The following is a 25,342-nucleotide window of genomic DNA, read 5'->3' as shown; positions in this document are numbered from 1 at the left end:
GAGTGGGGGAGAGAGAAGGGGAGGGGGTAGAGGGAAAGGGGGAAGGAGAGAGAAGGGGAGGAGAGAGAGAGTGGGGGAGAGGGTAGAGAGAGAGAGATAGAGAGAGGGAAGGGGGTAGAGAGGGAGAGGGGGAGGAGAGAGAGGGGAGAGAGAAGGGGAGGGGTAGAGAGAGAGGGAGGGAGGAGAGAGAAGGGGAGGGGTAGAGAGAGAGAGAGGGAGGGAGGAGAGAGAAGGGGAGGGGGGGAGAGAGAGAGGAGAGAGAAGGGGAGGGGGGAGAGAGAGGGGGGAGGGAGAGAGAAGGGGTAGAGAGGGGAGGGAGGGAGGAGAGAGAGGGGAGGGAGGAGAGAGAGGGGAGGGAGGGAGGAGAGAGAGGGGAAGTGGGTAGAGAGAGAGGGGAGGGAGAGAGAAGGGGTAGAGAGAGAGGGGAGGGAGGAGGAGAGAGAAGGGGAGGGAGAGAGAGGGGGGAGAGGGTAGAGAGAGAGAGATAGAGAGAGGAAGGGGGTAGAGAGGGAGAGGGGGAGGAGAGAGAGGGGAGAGAGAAGGGGAGGGGTAGAGAGAGAGGGAGGGAGGAGAGAGAAGGGGAGGGGTAGAGAGAGAGAGAGGGAGGGAGGAGAGAGAAGGGGAGGGGGGGAGAGAGAGAGGAGAGAGAAGGGGAGGGGGGAGAGAGAGGGGGGAGGGAGAGAGAAGGGGTAGAGAGGGGAGGGAGGGAGGAGAGAGAGGGGAGGGAGGAGAGAGAGGGGAGGGAGGGAGGAGAGAGAGGGGAAGTGGGTAGAGAGAGAGGGGAGGGAGAGAGAAGGGGTAGAGAGAGAGGGGAGGGAGGGAGAGAGAGGGGGGAACAGGAGAGAGGGGGGGAGAGAGAGAGAAGGAGAGGGGAGGGGGGGAGGGGGAGGGAGGGAGAGGGGAGGGAGGGGGGAGAGAGAAGGAGAGGAGAGGGGAGGGAGGAGAGAGAAGGGGAGGGGAGAGAGAGAGAGAGGGGGAGAGGGATAAAGAGGTATACAGAGATAGAGGAGTACACAGACTGATATACAGAGATAGAGGAGTACACAGACTGATATACAGAGATAGAGGAGTACACAGACTGATATACAGAGATAGAGGAGTACACAGACTGATATACAGAGATAGGAGTACACAGACTGATATACAGAGATAGGAGTACACAGACTGATATACAGAGATAGGAGTACACAGACTGATATACAGAGATAGGAGTACACAGACTGATATACAGAGATAGGAGTACACAGACTGATATACAGGGAGAACAGCACAGAGAGGATACAATATAATAGAAGATGGAGGGAGGGGGGAGACCTTCAGGGTAATAACGTGTCATCTATTTTCACTCTCCTCTCTACTATAGCAGCTCCTATTCACCTCGCCGTCCCGCCCCCTATTTCCTGGTCACGTGTTTCCTGTGACATCACAGGGTAATCTGCAGGATAGGAAGGAATTCGCCGCTCCAGCGTGGCTATAGACAGGATTGATGTAATACACGGAGGTAGGATTTGTTGTCAGAAGTGGATCGCTCATTGTTGCCCATACATTTATTGTACGGATCTCATGGAGGATCTGGTGTGCGATCTCTGGTGTGTATGGAGATCTCCTCTTATTTCCAGGGACAATCATGTCTGATTATGTTGTATAAAATATCCTGATTTCCACACTGAGCGTGTTTAGAACGATCCTGATGTATATGTCACTTCCTATCATAATATAATAATGTATGGTTGGCTTTTATTTGCTTGTTTGTCTTATTTATTACTGGAGAGCAACATTTAAAATGAAAATATTGTCCGTCTCTCTAGTGCCAAAATGTGCCACATGCCACCAATGTGTAAGCAGTTTTTATAGATCTGATTGGAAGCTCCTGTGTCTCTGGACAGGGAAATGTAAACAAATGTGTGTCTGTTAAATTCTGAATCTTTCCAGATCTGCAGAAAAAGTAGAAAAGTTTTGCTGCCTTTCATTTTATTTGGGATATAAATGTGATGGATCTGAGGTGGTCAGTAGTCGGATGTAAACATTTCTTTCCATCTGTCCATAGTCTGATCATTAAGGTCCAGGAGGGTATAAAACACGTCTATACCATTCAGCCTCCATTCACACTGGTGTGACTTGACAGTTCCAAATCACATGACAAGTCGCACCCCATTGCCATCAATGGAACCTTCCTTATCGCCGAGACTCATGTCACAGCGATTATGGAAAATGTTCCTGCACTACTTTTTTACCATTTTCTTTGCGACTTGCTTAGACTTCTGTTAAACGAAGTCGCCAGCTGCAATGAAATTGGCAGTGCAAATCGCACTGATGTGTGGCTTTGAAATTGCGCTATTGTAGCTCAGCTGAGCTTTAGCAATAGATCTGTTCACGGATCCCCTACAGATCAGAACAGGCGCAGCTGGTGTGAAAGGGCCCTAAGGCTGGGTTCACACTAGTGTGATGCCAGACATCGCATGTGATTTGGACCACATTGCTGTGCACATCACATGCGATGTCTGCGTGATGCAAATTCAGCCATGCAAACTGTATGGCTGAAATCGCATCACATTTGCACCAAAATGATGCAGAAACCTTTTTTTGGTCCACACTGGAATCGGATCACATGGGTGCTCACACCCAATATGATCTGATTCCTGTCCTATTTCACAGTTCACACTGCAATCTGCGAACCGATTTGGGGGTGTCATTACCTTTACATTGACACCCGTGGAGAGCAGCGTGAACTGCCTGTGAGTGAGATGCAATGTGGGAACCCACACAGGAATTGTGCTGGTTCCCGCATCACACCAGTGTGAACCGGGACTCGAGGTCACCACACATCTGATTGTACAAGGCCCTGGATGGTAGATCTACAAGAGATTGTACAATCAGATTATAAAGTTTGTGGTCACCTTAAAGCCCAAATTTGGACACCTAAAAAATGACGCCTTGCAGTGGGGATGTGCCCACATTTCAAGAGTTAAAAGTGCACTCCTGTGATCATGACCAAAAAATGCTTAGGCCATTCTTCTTTTCTGAATCACAGGAGTGCACTTACTTTTGCTCTCCTGTGACCCAGAGTGAGAAATCGGCGCATTTTTGTTAGCTGATGTCACAGAGCCACACCAGGCTCTGGAAGGATCCCCACAATAATGTTGTGATCCACCCAGTTGCTTGATTGACAACTGGCTCTGCCTTTCAGTGTATGGCTGGGAGCCAGCTGCTCCTCTCCCTTCCCCAGCCTGGCACTCCAGTACTTAAAGGGGTTATAAACCTTTGCGTTTTTTCACCTTAATGCATCCTATGCATTAAGGTGAAAAAACACCTGCCAGTGACCGGCCCCCCGTTTTACTTACCTGAACCCTCGGACTTGACCCGGCAGGGACGCGCTGTCTCTCTGCCCAGGGTTCTCAGCTCTTGATTGGATAGATAGCAGCACAGCCATTGGCTCCTGCTGCTGTCAATCAAATCCAATGACGTGAGCGCCGGGGGGCGGGGCCGAGTCCTGCATTCGGCCTCTATGGACGCCGAATGCTGGACTCGGGAGTGCACCCGCAAGGTAACCCCCTCGGGGAAGCGCTTCTCCAAGGGGGTTATCAGATGTGGGGAGGAGCTGCGAGAGCCGCCGGGGGACCCCAGAAGACAAGGTTCAGGGCCACTCTGTGCAAAAACGAGCTGCACAGTGGAGGTAAGTATGATATGTTTGTTATTTAAAAAAAAAAAAAAAAACAATTTACTTTTACAATCACTTTAAAGGAACAGTGACTGACAGTCACAGCAGAGCAGCTAAGACTAGATAATCCACCTTCAGAGCACTGGCAATACTGAAAATGTAAATTAAAGAGCTAAGTTCGTGAAATGGTATGCACCTTGTTGGACTTAACTCATAGTAATATGCCAAATTTTACAGTGGATTTCAGCTTTAAAGTTGATTGTACAGAGATTGGTTGATCAGATTGGTGAGCCTTAAACTAATGATTTCATTGCTTCAGTCAATTGCAAATACATAAACTCCAGCGATTGGATATTTCTACTGCTAATTTGTGTGTATGTACATATAGATATAAACACACACATACAGTGTACATACAAAGAAAACATTTACTCAGTGTTTGTTCTTCTTCTAGGTTATTTTATTTGCGGTATAAAATGTGACAATCCATCAAGCATAAAATGTCTGTTTTCCCGAAGATTCTTTTTAAAAGAGAAGTAGAAGATTATCTGCGCAATGTTTATCACAATAAGGAGGTGAGTTATCTGATGTTTTAAAGTAGAACTGTGATCTACGATAAAACAATGTGCTGCTGTACCTAAACAGCTTCACCCGCCTATTGTACTCATTAAAAAAAAAAAAGAAACGAAAGTAAATCCAGCAACATTGATGTTGTGTGGTCCAAGGAATGGGTGGCTGCAATATATTAAGTTTTTTCATTCTTGGAGTTAGATGCACTTTAAAGTGGTTGTAAACCTTTACAGACCACTTTAACCTACAGGTAAGCCTAGATTAAGGCTTACCTGTAGGTGCAAGAAATATCTCCTAAACCTACACGGTTAAGGAGATATTTTCCTGAAAACGGGCACCGATCTCTATGGCGCATGCGCGCCGCAGACAGCGGCACAGGTGCACTGAGCGTACCGTTAGTGAAGGCGATCATGTCGTCACTGATGGCTCCTGCGCGCATGCGCCGGAGTGACGCCATCACTGCTCCGGCCAGTCACAGCGCCGGAGCAGCGATACCTGGAAGGAAGATGGACGCTTTGTGGACATGGACAGGCTCCTGTGTCAGGTAAGTGACACAAAATCACAAAATGGGCTACTATGCGATGCACAGTAGCCCATTATGCTTTACCTTTGCAGGGAAACAAAGAGGAAGTAACACCCATCAGGGTTTACTTCCCCTTTAAAGTGTTACTAAACCCAGGACCCTGCATTCACTATATCTGGTCTCCCACAGTACACAGAACATGGAAATGCAATAGTTTTAATAAATATAAACTGATAAATACCTTTTTTCATCAGCAGTTTATAGCAGTGTGGTGACTTCTATCAGTTCCTGGTGAAGCTTTAGGAGGAGTTTTCATATTGCACTGCAGTGGCAGCTGGTGTTTTTTTTTGGGGGGGGTGGTGGAAAAACATCCCCCTCCCCTGGTTGGCCGGCAGCACTCCAGCCCCCCCCCCCCCATGCTGTCGGTCGGTCATCCAGCCCCGCACTTACCCTATCTAGGTCACAGGCGGGCAGCGCTCCTGCGGGCGGTGGGCGGAGGCTTCCATCGCGTCTCCTCCTCTGCATCACGGCGGCTTCTGCCTTGCGTCTCCTCCCTCCTCCTAGGCATCCAACAGGATTGCCTGTCCTTTCAGCTAATCAGGTGATGGATCTCAGGACCCGCTTCCTGATTGGCCCGGGAGGAGGATCAGTGTGACAATGGCGAATATTCATTACTGGGTGGGCTCTGGGCGCATTGCTCTGTGCCCTGAGCCCACCTTTTTTTGAAGCCTATTGGAGCCTCTGGCTCTTATCACGTTCTTCCAAAAAAAACCCCATTGGAATTCATGTGTCCAGCACCCGCCATGTAGATTAGGGGGCTGGATGCATGGATGGAGGGGGCCAGCTCCCGTGCGCCCCTAATGGATGGGCCGCCACTGCCGCACTGGCTGTCCTATGAGGCTGCAGGGCTCCTTACCCTCTGTCTGGACAGTGCTGATTGGCCCTGTGCTAATCACATGCACTCTCCTAAGAAAAAAAATAAACACTAGCAATACACACCAAACTGAGCATGTGCAACCTTACTCCAAAGGCTCTGTCATATCTTGACTTGTCCAGGGGGGCAGTGCAGGGAGGAGAGGATCTGTGCATACAGGATCAAATAGCCTTTTTACACAATGCAGAGAATTAACCCTTTAGGTTCCACAGTGAGTATTACAAGCATGCTTTACTGCATATACAGACTGTTTTAAGGCTGGGTTCACACTGCTGTACAGAGCAGCTCACAGCAGGGGTCCGGTGCGTCCCTGTTATCTGTTTTAGGTCCAAATTTTTGGCTGGTTTCAGACCTGAAACCGACCAGAAGATGCACAGGACTCCTGTGCAATTTGCTCCACAGCGTCCCGGAGATGTGTGAACCGGCTCCATAGAGAGCTGTTCACAGTCTCCCGCATCCAATTCACAATAGTGTGAGCCCAGCCTTACTGTTATGGGTTTAGCAACACTTTAAGTCCCATGTAGTCTGTGGACCTTGGGAAAAGCAGCTCCTTCTGTATTCCAATACTAATAGGACCACTGAGGTACTTGTACACTGTGGTATGTTCCTATGAGCTCCATATTATCTTCACAGTTGCATTAATTGAATAAGCTCAACACATGAATGGCCCTATTGTTAGCCTAGAGTAGGTAGTCTCCAAACTATCAAGCATCCGGCTCACTACAAGAATTTATCCAGTTTTCAGCTAGGCTTAGGTGCATATCTTTAATATGCATAGATTGAGGATTCAGGTTAGCAGAGACTGCTTGTGGTCTCCACTGATGTGAGAGGGACTCTGATAGGAACCTTAATGTAAGAGGGGAACTCTGGTGGGGACCCTGAAGTAAGGGGCAATTCTGATGTGAACCCTGATCAGGGTTACCACATGTCTGGGATTCACCCGGATAGGCTGGGTTTTGAATCGTGTGTCGGGTTTTTAGTCTGCCTGAAACCCAGACACATTATTCAGAAAGGAATGTGGCTTGGGACAGGGCCTGAAAGGAGGGTGAGGGGGCACTATGTGTGCATTACTATTCTCTTTGGAGCACCCAGAGGTGTCCCAGGTCTGTTAAAATCCTTCAGTGTATACTAAAAAAAACTTGCTGTGCGCCACTTAAGTGTTCTGGGTTTAGATTGAGGAAAAAGTGGCAACCCTAACCCTGATGTAAGGACGGACTGTGATTGGGACATTGATATACAGGGAACTTTTATTGGAACACTGATGTAAGGGGGACTCTGATGTAAGGAGGGGCTCTAATGGCGACCCTGATATAAGGGGAACTTTAATTGGAACACTGATGTAAGGGAAGACTCTGATGTGGACTTTGATGTAAGGGGAACCCTGATGGGCACCCTGATGTAAAGAAGGACTCCGATGGGGACCCTGATGTAAGGGGAACACTGATGTAAAGAGGGACTCTGATGGAAATCCTGATATAAGTGGAGCTTTGATTGGAACACTGATGTAAGGGTGGACTTTGATGTGGACTCTGATGTAAGGGGAACCTTGATGGGGACCCTGATGTACAGAGGAGCTCCAATGGGGACCCAGATGTACAGAGGGACTCTGATGAAAATCCTAATATAAGGGGAACTTTGATTGGATCATTGATGTAAGGAAAACTCTGATGGGGACCCTGATGTATCGAGGGACTCCAATGGGGACTCTGATGTATGGTAAATCCTGATATAAAGGGGGACTCTGATGGGAGCCCTGTTGTACGGAGGGACTCAATTTTAAAAATAAAACTTTTTCTTGGCCCCAAAAATATTTGTAAAATATACAATGTGATCCTCTAAATTAAAACTTTGGAGACCCCTGCGCTATAGAGTGCTATGGGTCATACCTGTATGACATTTTATTAACAATTTTATATCCTCCAGCTTGTTGCTAGTTTGGGCTTGGATGAAGTGGAAAGAAAATTTGACCGTCTGCAGCGTTGTCTGTCGCACCCGCCATCCTTTACTACCGTCAGGGTGAACACGCTGGTGACATCAGTGGAAGTTGCCAAGAAATATCTAGGCGATGAAATAAGAAAGGTAAAAGATTCTTGTTTTCCCACTTTGATTTAAAGTTAAACTCGAGGCAGATATAAAAGACACAAATAATGCTGATGCATAATTATCAACAAAAAGGGTAGCTGCTGACTTTTAATAATTGGACACTCACCTGTCCCACGGTCCAGTGTTGCGGGCGAACAAAGCCCCACTCCTTTCCCCCCTCTTCTCCGTGGTGCCGGCATTCTGACTGTGGGAACCCGGCTGTGGCTTTACAGCCGGGCACGCACTGCACATGCGCAAACCGCGCTGTGCGCTGTGATTGGCCGGGCAATCTTCTAGGACCTGTGAGAGTCCCAGAAGATTGCAGGGAGGGAGGGGGGAGAGGTGAACTTCCTTCCGGCGCCACGGAGCCCCGGGAGGAAGTGGGAGCTGGATGCCTCTAAAAAAAGGGGTATCCCCCCCCCCCCCCAAAAAAAAAATGACATGCCAAATGTGGCATGTCAGGGGGTCACCTTCACTTTAAAGCGGAAGTTCCATTTTTGGGTGGAACTCCGCTCTAAAACAGACTGACACTGATACAAAAAAAAAGCCTATCACAGTGATCAGGTGACCTGGACTAGGAAGATTTGGGTCTGATTGTTAGTACGGGGCCCGGGGCTCTCCATGAGACCCTGGTCTCTATGCTGGGAGCGTGCCGTGGGAGATGCGCAAATATGCTGCCCCACAGGAAAAAACCCAGTTCAGTGGGCCCGCTTATTTGCGTATGGCCGGCGTGAAGGAGTTAATACATCACTTAATTCATTTTTCTAATGCATACAGTGTAAGTATATGAATGTGACTTGGTATTGGTGTCTTGCAATCCCCTGTAAGCACAGACAACAGAAGAAAAACAATACTGAGGTTCTAACCACTTTTTCAGTCTACGCAAAACAAAGTTTTTTTATTGCAGTTCCAATTTATTAAATGGCTCTTTGTTGTTACTTTACAGCAATTTCCAGGTGACGTTATCCCAATTCATCAGCATCCCAGACTCAAGGACCTTCTATTTATTCCAGTTACTGGACCAAGGTTGGTAAATCATATACAGTGCATCCGGAAACTATTTACAGCGTTTGACTTTTTCCACGTTTTTTTTATGTTACAAAATTCTAAAAACAATACCCCATAATGACAAAGTGAAAGAAGTTTGTTTGAAATCTTTGTAAAAATAAAAAAATGAAAAAAAAATCCCATGTACATCAGTATTCACAGCCTTTACTCAATACTTTTGTTGAAGCACCTTTTGGCACCAAATACAGCCTCAAGTCTTTTTTGAGTATGATGCCACAAGCTTGCACACCTATTTTTGGACAATTTCTCCCATTCTTCTTTGTAGGACCACTCAAGTGCCATCAGGTTGGATGGGGAGTGTCGGTGCAGAGCCATATTCAGATCTCTCCAGAGATGTTCAATCAGGTTCAAGTCTGGGCTCTGGTTGGGCCACTCAAGGACATTCACAGAGTTGTCCTGTAGCCACTCCTTTGTTATCTTGGCTGTGTGCTTAGGGTCATTGTCCTGTTGGAAGATGAACCTTCACCCCAGTCTGAGGTCCAGAGTGCTCTGGAGCAGGTTTTCATTAAGGTTGTCTCTGTACATTGCTGCATTCATCTTTCCCTTGATCCTGACTAGTCTCCCAGTTCCTGCCGCTGAAAAACATCCCTACAGCATGATGCTGCCACCACCGTGCTTCACTGTAGGGACAGTATTGGCCAGGTGATGATGCCTGGTGGTGCCTGGTCTCCTCCAGACACGACACTTGCCATTCAGGTCAGAGAGTTCAATCTTTGTTTCATCAGACTAGAGAATTTTGTTTCTCATGGTCTGAGAACCCTTCAGGTGCCTTTTGGCAAACTCCAGGCGGGCTGTCGTGCCTTTTTACTGAGGAGTGGCATTCGTCTGGCCACTCTAACATACAGGCCTGATTGGTGGAGTGCTGCAGAGATGGTTGTTCTTCTGGAAGGTTCTCCTCTCTCCACAGAGAAACGCTGGACCTCTGTCAGAGTGACCATCAGGTTCTTGGTCACCTCCCTGACTAAGGCCCTTCTCCACCGATCACTAAGTTTGGCCGGGCGGCCTGCTCTAGGAAGAGTCCTGGTGTTTCCAAACTTCTTCCATTTATGGATGATGGAGGCCACTGTGCTCATTGGGACCTTCAATGCTGCAGAAATTGTTCTGTACCCTTCCCCAGATCTGTGCCTCCATACAATCCTGTCTCAGAGGTCTACAGACAATTCCTTGGACTTCATGGCTTGGTTTGTGCTCTGAAATGGACTGTTAACTGTGGGACCTTATATAGACAGGTGTGTGCCTTTCCAAATCATGTCCAGTCAACTGAATTTACCACAGGTGGACGCCAATCAAGTTGTAGAAACATCTCAAGGATGATCGGTGGAAACAGGAGGCACCTAAACTCAATTTTGAGTGTCAGGGCTGTGAATACTTAAGTACATGTGATTTTTTTGTTTTTAATAAATTTGCAAAGATTTCCAACAAACTTCTACCACGTTGTCATTATGGGGTATTGTTTGTAGAATATGGGAAAACAATTACCCACTTCCATACCGGGCCTATTCTGGCACTTCTCGCCTACATGTAAAAATCATCATTTTTTGCTAGAAAATTACTCAGAACCCCCAAACATTGTATATGTTTTTTTAGCAGACACCCAAGGGAATAAAATGGCGGTCATTGCAACTTTTTATCTCGCACAGTATTTGCGCAATAATTTTTTAAACACCTTTTTTTTTGGAAAAAAATTCATGAATTAAAAAATAACAAAACAGTACAGTTAGCCCAATTTTTTTTATATAATGTGAAAGATGATGTTACGCCGAGTAAATAGATACCTAACATGTCACGCTTTAAAATTGCGCACACTCATGGAATGGTGCCAAATTTCGGTACCTAAAAATCTCCATAGGCAACGCTTTGAAAATGTTTACAGGTTAACCGTTTAGAGTTACAGAGGAGGTCTAGTGCTAGAATTGTTGCACACGCTCTAACGCACGCGGCCATACCTCACGTGTGGTTTGAATGGCGTTTACATATGTGGGCGGGACTTGCATGTGCGTTTGCTTCTGAGCGCAAGCTACCGGGGACAGGGTCGTTTTAACTTTTTTTTTTATTATTATTATTTTTTTTTTTTTATTTTACATAATTTTTTATATTTTTACACTTTTTTTTTTTTTACATTTTTATTTTTTTGATCACTTTTATTCCTATTACAAGGAATGTAAACATCCCTTGTAATAGGAATCTATTGTGACAGGTCCTCTTTATGGAGAGATGCGGGGTCAATAAGACCCCACATCTCTCCTCCAGGTTGGAAAGCATGAGATCGAGAAAAAAAATTCACCGATCTCATGCTGACAGTCGCAATCGCGGCCTATAAGAACGATCAAGCGGTGGAACTGCTGATATGATCATTCTTATCGTGCACAGAATCGCCGGCTGGAAAGAATGATATCTGAATGATGCCTGTAGCTGCAGGCATCATTCAGATATCCCCGCACAAAGTCAAGGACGTCATATGACTATGTGCAGTAGGGGAGTGGTTAATTTAATTGATTTTGGAATAAGGCTGTAACATAACTAAATGTGTGGAAAAAGTGAAGCGCTGTGAATACTTTCCGGATGCACTGTATTTACATTAATGTGGGCCTGGACTCAAAAAGTAAAGATTTGCTATATTGTAGGAAATATCTAACAGTATTAATAGCACTTATGACTAAACGTTGATGTTGGCGTGAAACGCGTTAGCTGGAGTGCTATGTTCCTTTGAATGTAGTGTGGAGAGGCTTTCTTGCATATGTCTAAAAAAAAAAAAAAAAAAAAAAAAAAAAGTGATTTTATTGGACGTGCAGCCGACCAGATTCTTCTCTTCTACTGTCAAGTTTGCGACGAACAGGGCCAGCACCTGCTAGCGTGCAGTGGAGGTGATACAGGTGAAAACCAACATAGAGCGGTGATTATCTTCTATTCATCCAGACTCGTTGGCGAGGGCCATTTTTTGTAAATCAACCCCTATGTTTCATCACAAATGTGGGAGTGCTAACGTGATAAAACAAATCTCTTCTCTCCATTGCTCTGCCTGCTTCAGATCTAATTATAGGAAATGTCAGTTCTCATACTACAGACAGATGTCGTGCATTAAAGCGGAGTTCCACCCAAAAATTGAACTTCCGCTTTAAGGGAAGGTGACCCCCCCTGACATGCCACATTTGGCATGTAATTTTTTTTGGGGGGGGGGGGGGGGGGGCGGAAACCCTCTTTTTAGAGGGTTCCAGCTCCTACTTCCTTGCGGCGCCAGAAGCAAGTTCAGCTTTCCCCCTGCCTCTCAGCAATCATCTGGCACAGGTCCCAGATGATTGCTCGGCCAGTCACAGCTCGCGCATGCGCAGAGTGTGACCAGCTGTGAAGCCACAGTCGGGCGCCCACAGTGACAATGCTAGCGCCGCAGAGAGGAGGGGGAGACAAGCGGTGCTTTGTTCCCCCACATTGCTGGACCCTGGGACAGGTAAGTGTCTGATTATTAAACGTCAGCAGCTGCAGTATTTGTAGCTGCTGATTTTTTTTTTTTTTTTTGTCGGAACTCCACTTTAATCTGTGCCGTGCCTCGTGTTTGAACACAAACAGAACAGAAACGGGCTGTGGGTACAGTGCTACAAATAACACCATGAAACTACATCAGTGCACTTCTTATGCAGGTGATAAACACAAGTTGCAGGTAAGAATGTTTGCAATGCTTTTAAATTCAGCAGGGAATATCTCTGCCAGCCACTGTTATATACATACACACACATTATGGGTTATGAAGCTTCAGTCACATATATGCAGTTCCCAATGGTACAATGTAGTCAGCTACTGTATTGAAATTGCAGGAAAACAGGACCATTTGTATCTCTGTGCTGCCATGTAGAATGTTAGGCTCGGTTCACACATGGGCGGCACGACTTGCAGGTCGCCTCAGCGAGGCGACCTGCAAACGACTGCGGGGCGACTTGCGAGACGACTTCTGCATAGAAGTCTATGCAAGTCGCCCCAAGTCGCCCCCAAAGTAATACAGGAACCTTTTTCTAAGTCGGAGCGACTTGCGTCGCTCCAATTAGAACGGTTCCATAGCACAGAACGGGAGGCGACTTGTCAGGCGACTAGGTCGCCTGACAAGTCGCCCCAGTGTGAACCGAGCCTTAGAGGAAATGTGATCCGCATGATGGAGAGGAATTTCATTGCATTATAATACAATGTTTCATACAACCCACAGCCAGAGATTTTTTTTTTTCATTAGGAAGAAATATTCAAAAGCCTTGCAGTTGCAGAGAAAGGAAAAAATAACATGCAGTGACAAGCACAGCGCCACTGAATACAAACCCATTCACATGTGAATAGTCTTTTATTTTGTCTCCCGCAGCAGCAGGATTGCATTCTCCATATTGTAAAATAAATTAAATATTTAACAGCGGGAGTAAAGGTAGCCATGTACAGCTCAATATTTCTCTTGTTCAGCCCATGGGTTGAATGAGAGAAAAAGAATCGAGCCCCCCATGGATGATAACCGCATGCTGAGAAATCTCCACCAATGGCTATTGTATACCGTGGTGCTGCTGAAAAATGACTGCATCTGATGCCACTACACCCGCTGTGTTGGCACTGACAGGTCATCACCCACAGCAGGGACTAGGGGAAGGGGGTGAGGGCATGTTAGTTCACCATTTCATTTTTTTTCTGAAAAGGTGAACTAACACTTTAACCACTTGTTGACCGCTCATATTAAATATACTGCAAGCGAGCGGCAGGCACAGGCTCAGTAACGTTCATGTAGGTAAACGGCTTTCTTCTGGGTTTGTGCGCCCTGTCGGCCCGTGCTGTGAGAAAGAACAGTCAGATTAGTAAGTAAAAGCAGCGCACATTACACAATGTTAGGCACACAATTAACCGCTTGTTTGCCCCTAGTTGTTAACCCCTTCCCAGCCAGTGTCATTAGTACAGTGTCAGTGTATAGTATTATCACTGGTCACTGTTTATTGTCATTTGTGTCCCAAACTCGCTCATCATGTCTTTATGGACCTTGCTTTGTGCACTGGTCCAAATCATTTGGTGGAGGGGGGATTATGGTGAGGGGTTGTTTTTTTTAGATGTTGGGCTTGGCTTCTTTGTTTCAGTGAATGGAACTCTTAAGGCGTCGGCATACCAAGACATTTTGGACAATTTCATGCTCCCAACTTTGTAGGAACAGTTTGGGGATGGCCCCTTCCTGTTCCAATATGACTGCACACCAGTGCACAAAGCAAGGTCCATAAAGACATGGATGAGCGAGTTTGGGGTGGAGGAAGTTGACTGGCCTGCACTGAGTCCTGACCTCAACCTGATAGAACACCTTTGGGATGAATTGGAGTGGAGACTGCAAGCCAGGCCTTCTTGTCCAACATCAGTTCCTGATCTCACAAATGCACTTCTGGAAGAATGGTCAAACATTCCCAAAGACACACTCCTAAACCTTGTGGACAGCCTTCCCAGAAGAGTTGAAGCTGTTATAGCTGCAAAGGGTGGGCCAACTTAATATTGAACCTTACGGACTAAGACTGGGATGCCAGTAAAGTTCATGTCCATTGTCTGTTAATAGCAGATTTCACTCCACCCTATCACAGTCACACTATAAGCCATTGATCACTACCATTACAGCATAGCTCCTATAGCTGAGTAAATTTCAGTATATATATCTTTGTTTGTAGACGCTATAACTTTCGCACAAACCATTTTAACTACTTCAGCCCCGGAAGAATTTACCCCCTTCCTGACCAGAGCACTTTTTGTGATTCGGCACTGCATCGCTTTAACTGACAATTGCGCGGTTGTGCGACGTTGCTCCCAAACAAAATTGACATCCTTTTTTTCCCACAAATAGAGCTTTCTTTTGGTGGTATTTGATCACCCCTGCGCTTTTTATTTTTTGCGCTATAAACAAAAAAAGAGCGACAATTTTGAAAAACGCATTATTTTTTACTTTTTGCTATAATAAATATCCCCCAAAAATATATAAAAGAACAATTTTTTTCCTCAGTTTAGGCCGATACGTATTCTACATATTTTTGTTAAAAAAAATCGCAATAAGCGATTATTGATCGGTTTGCGCAAAAGTTATAGCGTCTACAAAATCAGCGATTTTTTTTTTTTTTTTTGTGACTGCGACATTATGGCGGACACATCGGACATTTTTGACACATTTTTGGGACCATTGTCATTTATACAGCAATCAGTGCTATACAAATGCACTGATTCCTGTGTAAATGACACTGGCAGTGAAGGGTTTAACCACTAGGTGGCAGTGTAGGGGTTAATCGTGTCCTAGGGGCGTGTTTCTAACTGTAGGGGGGATGGGCTGTGTGTGACATGTCATTGATCTCTGCTCCAATGACAGGGAGCAGAGAACAGTGACACTGTCACTAGGCAGAACGGGGAGATGCTTGTTTATATTAGCATCTCCCCGTTCTTCCTCCCCGTGAGGCGGTCGTGGGTATCCCCACGACGATCGAGTCTGCGGGACCCGCTACCTGACTCAGGGAGCTTGCCGCGCGCCCGCTGGCCACCTCTTAAAGGGGAACGTACAGGTACGTGATTCTGCCTGTACGTGCCCTTCTGCCGCAGTATATCTGCGTGAGGCGGTCAGCAAGCGGTTAATATACACCTATTGGCATTTTTTTTTACCTAGAACTTGTAGTAGAATACATTTTGGCCTAAATTTATGAAGACATTTTTAGGTTTTTTTTTGTTTTTTTTTTGTTTTTTATTATTGGATATGTTTTATAACAAAGTAGAAAATATTGTTTTGTTATTGTAAATAATTTTGGGCCTTTTTTTAATTTTATATAATAAAAAAAAACTGGTAATTATATATGCCACCAAAAAAAAAAATCACTATTTGTGTGAAAAAAAAATGATAATCCTTTCTCTTGCGCACAGTGTTGCATGACCATGCAATTACCATTTAAAGTAGCGCAGTGCTGATTAGCAAAAAATGCCCTGGTCATGAAGGGGCTAAAAACTTCTGGAGGTCAAGTGGTTAAAGAGCAAGTAAACTCGCAGCGCGGTACTCTCTGCATTCACAGCAAACTAAGGGTTTGATTTACTAAAGGCAAATAGACTGTGTTGTCTGCAGTGCAGTTGCTCCAGAGCTTAGTAAATGAGTTGGAGCTCTGCTGACTTCCATCATTCAATCTTGTGCAAGCAAAAATGCTGTTTTTTTTTTTTTTTTGTTTTTTTTTTCCCTTTGCATGTGATTGGTTATTCTTTGTTACGTGAAGCTTTTCCTCATTTTCTAATCTCTGGAGCAACTGCACTTGCAGAGTACACAGTCTATTTGCTTTTAGTAAATCAACCCCTTAATGTGCATGTACAGTGACATCATCGGCCATAGCAGAGGTGAATATCTCCTAAACGGCACAAGTATTCACCATACCTATGGGTAAGACTTATTATAAGCTCACCTGTAGGACAAGTTTTAAGTTAGATTTTATGACCGCTTTAAGCACTCGCTCACGCTGTGTAAGGTGACTGGTGTTTTTGTGCACTAGATCAACACCAGTCACAGCAAGGGCACATAGAAAACAATTGTTCTATGTGTCCTGTTCACACCACAACAGTACAGAAAAATGCCAACATGCTGCATTTTTCCGTGCAGTGGATGGCACACATCATACTGTAATTCAGAGACTTGAATGAAGTATAACTTTGTACACTCTCCTCAATAAAGTAAGAAAAAAAAAAATGAAACGGTGTGATTCCCTGAAACAGCATATCACATATTCCCTTCACCCCCGGCAAAATGGACACCAGCTGGGATGCTAAAATTAAGTATTTTACTTGTGGTTCCTGTGAATGAACCCTTAGATGCGAGTGCAGGAGGTACATAAGAAGCCTGGAATGAGGTGGGGGGTGGGGGCATCTGCTCAAAAATAAAACCTCAGCTTAAGACTGGCCCTTTGAAATGTACCTAAATAATTAAAATTACCTTCTGTAACTTTTTCCCAAAACGCCTTTCAGGACAGCACCCGAGAGATCATGGCTCCTTCTCCAACAGGAAACACCTCATCATTCCAAGCTTTAACAGGAGGCCTCCACGCAGCTTCCTTCAGTTTTTCGTGTTTCCTCCAGCCGGAGGAACACCTCTGGTGGGAGCCATGATCTCTCAGGGCATTCCTGGGAGAGAAAGTTCTCACCTGTCAGTTTTTTCTTTTTAGGAGAGTGATCCTCCCACTTGCCTCTTGCTGGATGGTCACGTGGGCTCCCTCTCCCCCTTCCATGCTCAGGGAGAGCCTGTACTGCCCAGGAGTGCTGCCTGTTTTTTTCCTCCAGATGGGCAGTTGCGGTAGTCCTCCGCTGGCCGCACGCATCGCGGGACGGTGGCGGGGCAAAGCTATGCAACCGCCATTGTTCTGGTGGCCCGAGGAGAGCCTCAGCCACGTCCTGTGTAGTATACATGAAGAAGCAGCACTTTCCGGGTTGGGCACGTGGCGTCATTTCCTGCCGCAAAGCGCAGGGGGTGAGGGCAGGGTCTCCTGGTGCTCTTAAACTTCTGGTTCCCGGTTGGCGCGGCTGTGTTTTTGAATCTTGGAACCGGCTTTCTTTCAGCCACGTTTCTGCAGTGCGCTCTGCAATGGAGGATGCAGTGGATAAGGGGGCAAGCCAAGGCACCAGCAAGGCCAAGATAAGGGACTGTGTTCCTTCTTACTGTGGGCAGTTTTTTCCTATGGGTGTACCCCATCCCCCCCCCAGTGCTCCCTGGTGTATGTGTAGCGCAGTGGCTAGTGGGTTAGCTCTTCTGCCTAGCATAAGGGACTCCACATAGTGGTGGGGGCTTGCTTGGGCACAGGGAAGTAAGATGTTCTTTCCTAGTGCACCTGGGTGTTTGTTTTTATACTTGTGCTGTACAGCAGCATTTAGCGTGGTCCTTTTTGTTTTTTTCTTCTGTTTGTCAAGGCCAAAAGCTCTGTTCAACCAGTCAAGAGAAGGTGCCCTGTCTACAAAGAAAAAATAAGCGAAGCTTGGACCAAATCGCTTTGTACAGATTGTATTGCAGATTTAGTCAGGGAGGAGTCTTTCATCACAGCCATTAAGGATGATCTCCATGCCAACTTTCAAGCTTTCAGGTCAAACCTGAGGGAAGAGCCAGGTCCCTCAAGGGAGCCAAGGGCTCCGCAGCCATCTGCAGAATCCCAAGGGCTTTCTCTGATATAGGCGGGAGGTCCTGTCTCCCAGGATACTTCCCAAGAATCTGCTTCCCCCGCTGCAGATGGAACAGATTAAGAAGAGGAGGAAAATAAAGCAGATGCCGCCTCTAAGGATAAGTTGTCACTAGAAGAGGTAGAAGGACGCTTGAAAGTAATCCATGCTACCTTGGGCATAGAGGAGGAAAAGAAGGAGCTCTCACTGCACGACCACATGTACGCTGGTCTGGGAGACTCAAAAGGCTCATATGTTGGCAGCTTCTCTACTTTTGTTCCATTGCCTAGGACCCTCTGAGAGGGTGGTTGTGCGCATTAGTAATTTATTATTTTAGTCAAAAGGCTGTATGTTTTCAGTCCATTTGATAATTAGACATGATTAAAAAAGAATGGCTGGAACCAGAGAAGAAGCCATTTTTTTTTCTGAGGCCCACAAGAGAAGATTCCCGTTCTATCTGGAACAAGATTCTCAAACTGGATTCTGCTTTCTCGCAGGTCTCAAAGTTAACTGACCTTTCCTTTGAATATATTGGCACACTAAAGGAGCCCATGGATAAGAGGATGGACCCACTTCTTAAAAGAGCCTGGCAATCGGTTATGAACAATCTGAAGCCGGCAATGGCAACAACATGAGTTGCCAGGAATTTAGAGCACTGGATTAAGCAGATGAAGGCCCATGTTACTGCGGATTCCCTGAAACAGGAGATTTTGAACTCTTTTACAACCTTATCTGCAGCAGTGTCATATATTGCAGATGCCTCGGCAGAGTCCATACGCATGTCAGCTAGGTCCACAGCATTAACAAACTCTGCTAGGAGGGCTTTATGGCTAAAAACCTGGCCTGGGCACACCACATAAAAAACAGGCTGTGTAGCATTCCCTTTGCAGGGGATTTGCTGTTCGGCCAAGAATGGATTGTAGATCTGAACCAAACGGCCGATAAAAAGAAATCGTTTCCGGACAAGAAGAAGTGAGTGCAGATCCGTAAGCATTTTTTTTTCCTCAGAAAGGACAGCAGGAAGGTAAAATATAGGGAAAAAGGAAGCCATGGTCTTTCCAGAATCCCAAAGATAGGAGTGGACTGCTCTTCAATCCTCCTGCGACTTCCAGAAAGTCGCAGTGACTCCTTCCTCCCAGTCAGGTCAAGGTTCCAGGAGTTTTTTCCGCAGTGGAGAGGCATTACACCAAACAAATTTATTCTAAACATGCTCTCCCAGGGATATGTGATCAAATTCACAGGAGAACCTCCAAAAAGATTCTTGGTGACAATCGCACCAAGGGATCCAGTCAAGACTCTCGCCATGAAGTCCCTAATCCAGGAACTGAGATCCCAGAGAGTCACTGTTCTGGTGGCTACAAGGGAGTTCTCCCAAGGGTTCTACTCACAGGTATTCCCCGTTCAGAAACCCTCAGGAAAGTTCCAGCTCATCCTAAATCTCAAGATGCTAAATCGATCGGTAGAGTACAGAAGATTTCGGATGGATTCCATTTTTTCAGCCAAAAACCTCCTGAACTAAGGGTGCTATATGGCATCAATAGACCTACAGGATGCCTACCTCCACACACCTATTGCTGCCAGGTCCCAAAAATATCTAAGGTTGGCACTGAAAGTAGGGGAAAAGGTGGTACACCTACAGTTCAGAGCACTCCCATTTAGACTATCATCGTCCCCAAGAGTGTTCACAAAGGTAATGGCCGAAGCATTGGCACCTTTTGCGTCTAGAAGGAATCTCCAGTAATTCTTTATCTGGACGACCTGTTGTTTTTTTTCTCCAACCAGAGAAATGCTTCAGCAAATTTTGGTCAGAGCTCGTGCCTACCTAGAGTCCATAGGATGGATCTTAAAGGGGTTGTAAAGGTAAATTTTTTTTTTTTTTTTAAATAACAAACATGTTATACTTACCTTCACTGTGCAGCTCGTTCTGCACAGAGTGGCCCCGAACCTGGTCTTCTGGGGTCTCTCGGCGGCTGATTCAGCTCCTCCCCGCAAGCATTAACCACCTTAATGCGAGCTCCCTCGCATGGTGGTTAGTGCTTGCGGGCGCGCTCCCGTGATACAGCCGGCGGCTATAGCCGCTCACTGTATCACTCGGCCCCGCCCCCCAGCGCGCCGCGTCATTGGATGTGATTGACAGCAGCGCGAGCCAATGGCTGCGTTGCTTCCAATCCATCCATTGTAGCCAATCAGCGGCCAGGGTGAGCAGAGGAATAGATGTCGGGAATGAGAAGCTGACTTTCGAGGCGTCAGGTAAGTAAAACGGGGGGGCTGGGGGCGGCGGTATTGTCAGAAGTTTTTTCACCTTAATGCATAGAATGCAATTTTTACCTTTACAACCCCTTTAAACCTCCAGAACTCGAATCTGATTCCCTCGCAGGAGGTGTTATTCTTGGGGTACTGGATCAACTCAATGGAGAAGAAGATTTTTTTCCAGAAGAAAAGGAGAAAAAGCTGGCGGAAGTAGTGTCTCTGTTGCAGTCCAGTCAACTCCTGTCCATCAGGAAGATGATGTCGGCATTGGGAACTCTGACCTCTTCCATACCTGCAATTCAGTGGGCAAGACTTCACTTCAGACCCCTGCAAGGTTTCTTGTTAAAAGCCCGGGATCACCAGCAAGATTCGCTAGTGAGGGTCCCCAACTCAATGAAAAGGTTAACAATGAATGCCAGCTCCTGGGGGTGGGGGGCTCACATGAGCGGTCAATGGGTTCAGGGTTCTTGGGCCACAAGAGAAGCAGTAAGATCTTCGAATTGGAGGGAACTAAAAGCAATAGAAATGGCTTTGCTGACGTTTGCCAGAGAACTGCAGGGACTTCATATTCAGGTCCTTTTGGACAACGCCACAGCAGTGGCCTACATAAACAGACAGGGGGGCACCAGAAGCAGTTCTCTTCAGTGCCTAGCAGGAAGTATTCTAAGATGGGCAGAGCTCCATATTCTATCCTTGTCTGCAGTTCATCTAAAAGGGACTCTAAACAGGGTAGCAGACTTCCTCAGCAGAAACCAGGTGTATGAGACAGAATGGAGATTGAACCCGGAAATCTTCCATATGAACGTGAAGAAATGGGGGGCAGCCAAAAGTGGATTTCTTCGTGACTCAGGAAAATGCACAGTTGTCTCTCTTCTTCTCCCTGAACAGAACCGAGCCATCCCTGGGGTTAGATGCTCTGGCGCACAGCTGGAATTTTCACCTCCCAGAAGGAGGATACGACAGTAATCCTCATCACTCCCTTTTTGCCCAAGAGAGCTTGGTTTTCATCCCTTCTCCAGATGCAACTTGAACCGTATTGGCACCTTCAGTAAGACATGTTAAAACAAGGTCCCTCACTTCACCAGGTTGTAGCAAAAGTTAGCTCACAGCTAAGCTTCTAAAGAGCAGCTCTTACGGAAGAAGGGGTTTTCGGGTAGATTGGTTGCTACCCTCCTATCTAGCAGAAAGAGTGTTACCAGAGCAATTTATTCCAAAGTGTGGAAAGTTTTTAACTCTTGGTGCACTGCATCTGGCAGATCCTTTAAAAGATATTTCTTCTATTTTGGAATTCCTGCAAGAAGGAGCGGATAAGGGCTGAGCAGTCAGTACCCTCAAAGTTCAAGTTGCCACGCTAGGGGTATTTTTGGAAAAATCTATCATCAGAACCCCTAGTGATCAGTTTCTTCAAAGCTCTCACCCGGTTCAGACCGGTAGTGATCAGAAGCTGTCCAAAGTGGGAGGACTTATCGGTTGTTCTACAAGCCCTGACCAGGGAACCATTCGAACCTATTCATTTAGCCTCCCTGAGACTGATTACTTTGAAAACTGTTTTTTTAGTTGCTATAACGACAGCTCGAAGAATTGGCAAGCTTCAAGGCTTGTCAATCAGGGAGCCATTTTTTTTCAGCTTTGGCGGCAAGTTGGGCAGAAAGAGCTGGTGCCACTCCCCAACAGATCTGTAAAGCAGCTACATGGACGAGTCTGATGACCTTTGCCCTTCATTATAGGTTAGACCTCCTGGCGGCTGGGGACCAGGCTTTTGGAAGGAAAGTCTTGCAGGCTGTTGTCCCACCCTAAATGGGGTAAGTCTTGATTATCCTCTCAGGTGCTATCCTGAAAGACATTTTGGGAAAATTCAAGTTAGACTTACCGGTAACTTGTTTTCCAATAGTCTTTCAGGACAGCAATAACCCGCCCTTCTTTTGTTGCTGTAATACTATGATATAACTGTCGCTTATGTGTTGCAGCCGAGGCTGGAGGTTCTCTACAAACAACTGAAGGAAGCTGCATGGAGGCCTCCTGTTAAAGCTTGGAATAATGAGGTGTTTCCTGTTGGAGGAGGAGCCATGATCTCTTGGTGCTGTCCTGAAAGACTATTGGAGAACACGTTACTTGTAAATGTAACTTGAATTTTTTTTTGCCTGTGTCCCAGCTGGGTAGATTCACCCTCTTTGTCCTGGTGACCACTGTCATCGAAACAGAATGTGTTAAAGTCTAAATTTTAGGGTTGTCTCCAAATCAAGAGCTGAGTTGAGTACATCGTGTAGTGGTGACCAATATCCATTCACAATTGTGCGACTTGTCATGTGAAGTCGCGCCCAATGTCACGCCTAAAGTCGCGCCCAATGTTTTTCAATGATGGTTGTTCAAACATGTGCGACTTTAAAAAGGTTCCTGCACTACTTTGGTCTGACTTTCATATGACTTGAGTGCCATAGACTGCAATGTAAACCTCTCAAACGTCACATAAAAGTCACACCTGAATGTCATACATACAACAGTGGTGCAACAGTTGTCCATTATCATTGGTTAAAGCCAAAGTTGAACACATTCAAAGTCGTGCAACTATGGAGTTGTACAAGTGGGAATGGAGCCTAAGGGATTTCGTCTCACTTTTGTCTTAATTTCTTCTTATTTCCTGTTGCATTTCAAAGACAGGAAGCGAAGGAAAATCTCCCAAGACAGCAGAATATAACTTAAGAAATAGTTTTAACCAACTCCCTACTCTATTCAAAATGAAAGAAAATAAGGTGTTGCCTATACATACACTTTAATTATACATGTACATGATGGCCCACTTGTAGATATGATTGCTGCGCTTTCAGTGTTGGGAGTACAGTACAGTGATTTATTTATTCATTTTTTTAATAGGTTTTTAAATGGCTTAGGTTTAGGTTTACATTTTGGATTTTTATTTAGGAGGGCGCAGAAGCAGCATTCGGTCCAAGTCATCGTTGGAGCCCAGTGTGGAAATGCTGTCCTCAGAGGAGCCCATGTGTACGCTGCTGGGATTCTGTCTGCTTCCAAATGTAAGGATGATGCAGTGTGGTACTTCCTGGGAAATGGCTAATTGCTGAGCACATTTGTGATCGAATTGTGTGCCGACTTCATCTGCCTCTATAGAGCATTCAGAGTCAGACCAACTGAATATATATACAATTGCTGGTATATTGGAGTAACAAGGTGTGCACACAGGTGTCTGCTGCTAATTTCATTTTTACTGAGCAATGCAGTTGGTTTTTTTTTTTTTTATTATATTTTAAAAATGTTATCCTGGAACAGTGGTGTATGAAGAAATATATAATTAACTGGTAGAAAAGGTATTCAGTAATTAGCAATAAAGGTTGCAGACCACTATTATCTCTATGTTTGTATTGCTGAATATCAGCTGCTATAGGATTTCAGTGGTGCTCATTGTACCTATATACAGTAAACGCATGTATTTTTGTTGGTTTTACTTAACAGTGGAACAAATACCAATGTTGTATTATGCTTGATGTGATATGACATACTTGGATATTTGTACCCATTTTATAATTGTATGTTTATGCCTAATATAACTTAATTACTAAAGCATTTTTGTTATGTAGTGTGTTTACTTTTTATATTTAAATAAAAGGCATTTGGTCCCTAAAGTTATGAAAGCTACTGAAAAGAGTGATATAAGTATAATGCCTCAGCTACCTATTCTAATGATGCCTTGAGTGCCCTAAATCCCATTATTATATGTATTATAGTCAGTGTGCATATGTATGCATATACTATAGTTATGGCTGTTGCTTTTTAGTATTTTTATTTTTGCCCTCAGGGATGAAGACAGGTGACGAGGTGTCTGTGTTCTCTGACATCGAAGGGAAATGTAGACGGGGCGCGGTGGAGTTTGATGGAGCCAAAGTTTTTATTGGCAATGGAATAGCAGAACTGAGCCGCTCAGACATCTTCTGTACAAACAGCCCTATAAAGTAAGTAAAGCCAATGCAGATCTTAAATAAAAGCTGGATATGTATGTTATCTACAGCGCAACCAGTCAAATGTTCAACCAATTTTGTTGTACAACTCTATCGATTAGACGTGTGGTTGGGGGCCGTTATCATTGTGTTTTTCGTGATGAGACACAGGTGGAAAAAAGATACACCTAGCGTGTTTCCCTGAAAATAAGCCCTACCCCGAAAATAAGACCTAGCCTGTTTTTCAGGGAGGGCTGCAATATAAGCCCTACCCTGAAAATAAGCCCTAGTAAAGTCCATGTAAAAATATATAATCCGGTTTGTAAAAATGTTATATAATGTCCACTGTGTCTCCTTTTATAACTTTATTATCAAAAAATACCTTATTTACAGCGCCGCTGGGCGCTCACGTGACCCGCTGGAGATCTTCTCTCCTCCCGGCTGACGTCAGCGGCCCCTCCCTCTGCAGTGCTCGGAGCGGGGCTAACGTCAGCAGGTATCTCAGGCCCCTCCCTCTGCATTGCTCGGAGCGGGGAAGAGGAGCTCCGGCGGGTCACGTGAGCGCCCAGCAGCGCTGTAAATAAGGTATTTTCGGCAATAAAATTACAAAGGGAGAGACTCCCTGGACTATATAATATTTTTACAAAACGGATTACATATTTTTGGGATTAAAGATGTCATAATGATGACTCTTGAGCTGACAGGGAGAGAGAAGATGGGACATAGATAAGACATCCTCCGAAAATAAGCCCTAGTGTGTTTTTTCTTGCAGAAATGAATATAACACCCGGTCTTATTTTCGGGAAAACATGGTAAAAAGCATATTTTACTACTGTTTGTTTTACTGTTGGAGAGATTTTCTCTCGCTTCTTGTCCTGGCGACAAACTTTTTACCAGACATGAAGTGAAGGATTCTCTGATTGCAGTAAAACCTGATAGAGGTTCTAATCCTTCCCCACGCTATCCAAAAAAATTAAATACAAAAAAAGGTTGGGATATATAGATGACATAAAAGAGCAGTTACCCTTTAAAAGAAAAATAAAGGTAGAGTTTCATCTTAACGAAGTTTAAGGGCTAATTCACACTGGTCCACAGTCAAATCACAGAGCAGCCAGAGCAAGCCAGAGCAATTCAGCGCTCCAGTCGCTCTGCATTGTCGCCTG

The 25,342-nt window shown here is 45.4% G+C and overlaps 1 protein-coding gene across 2 annotated transcripts in view; it reads left to right on the top strand.

Annotated features, from left to right (window-relative positions):
- Positions 1 to 1,376: 1,376 nt before the first annotated feature.
- Positions 1,377 to 25,342, top strand: part of NSUN6 (NOP2/Sun RNA methyltransferase 6) — a 38,787-nt gene continuing 14,821 nt past the window's right edge. Inside the window, exons 1-6 of one of the 2 annotated variants that reach the window (XM_073629745.1) lie at positions 1,377 to 1,501; positions 4,113 to 4,233; positions 7,609 to 7,764; positions 8,714 to 8,793; positions 23,152 to 23,261; positions 24,041 to 24,194. In XM_073629745.1, the coding sequence (XP_073485846.1) occupies positions 4,159 to 4,233; positions 7,609 to 7,764; positions 8,714 to 8,793; positions 23,152 to 23,261; positions 24,041 to 24,194 (575 nt within the window). In that variant the 5' untranslated portion in view covers positions 1,377 to 1,501; positions 4,113 to 4,158. Of the gene's footprint in view, positions 1,590 to 4,112; positions 4,234 to 7,608; positions 7,765 to 8,713; positions 8,794 to 23,151; positions 23,262 to 24,040; positions 24,195 to 25,342 lie in introns of both variants that reach the window. The other variant, XM_073629744.1, reaches the window with a different exon arrangement.

The sequence above is a fragment of the Aquarana catesbeiana genome, linkage group LG05 (assembly GCF_042186555.1).
Source record: "Aquarana catesbeiana isolate 2022-GZ linkage group LG05, ASM4218655v1, whole genome shotgun sequence".
Lineage (NCBI taxonomy): Eukaryota > Metazoa > Chordata > Amphibia > Anura > Ranidae > Aquarana > Aquarana catesbeiana.
This window is presented reverse-complemented; position numbering and strand designations above follow the sequence as displayed.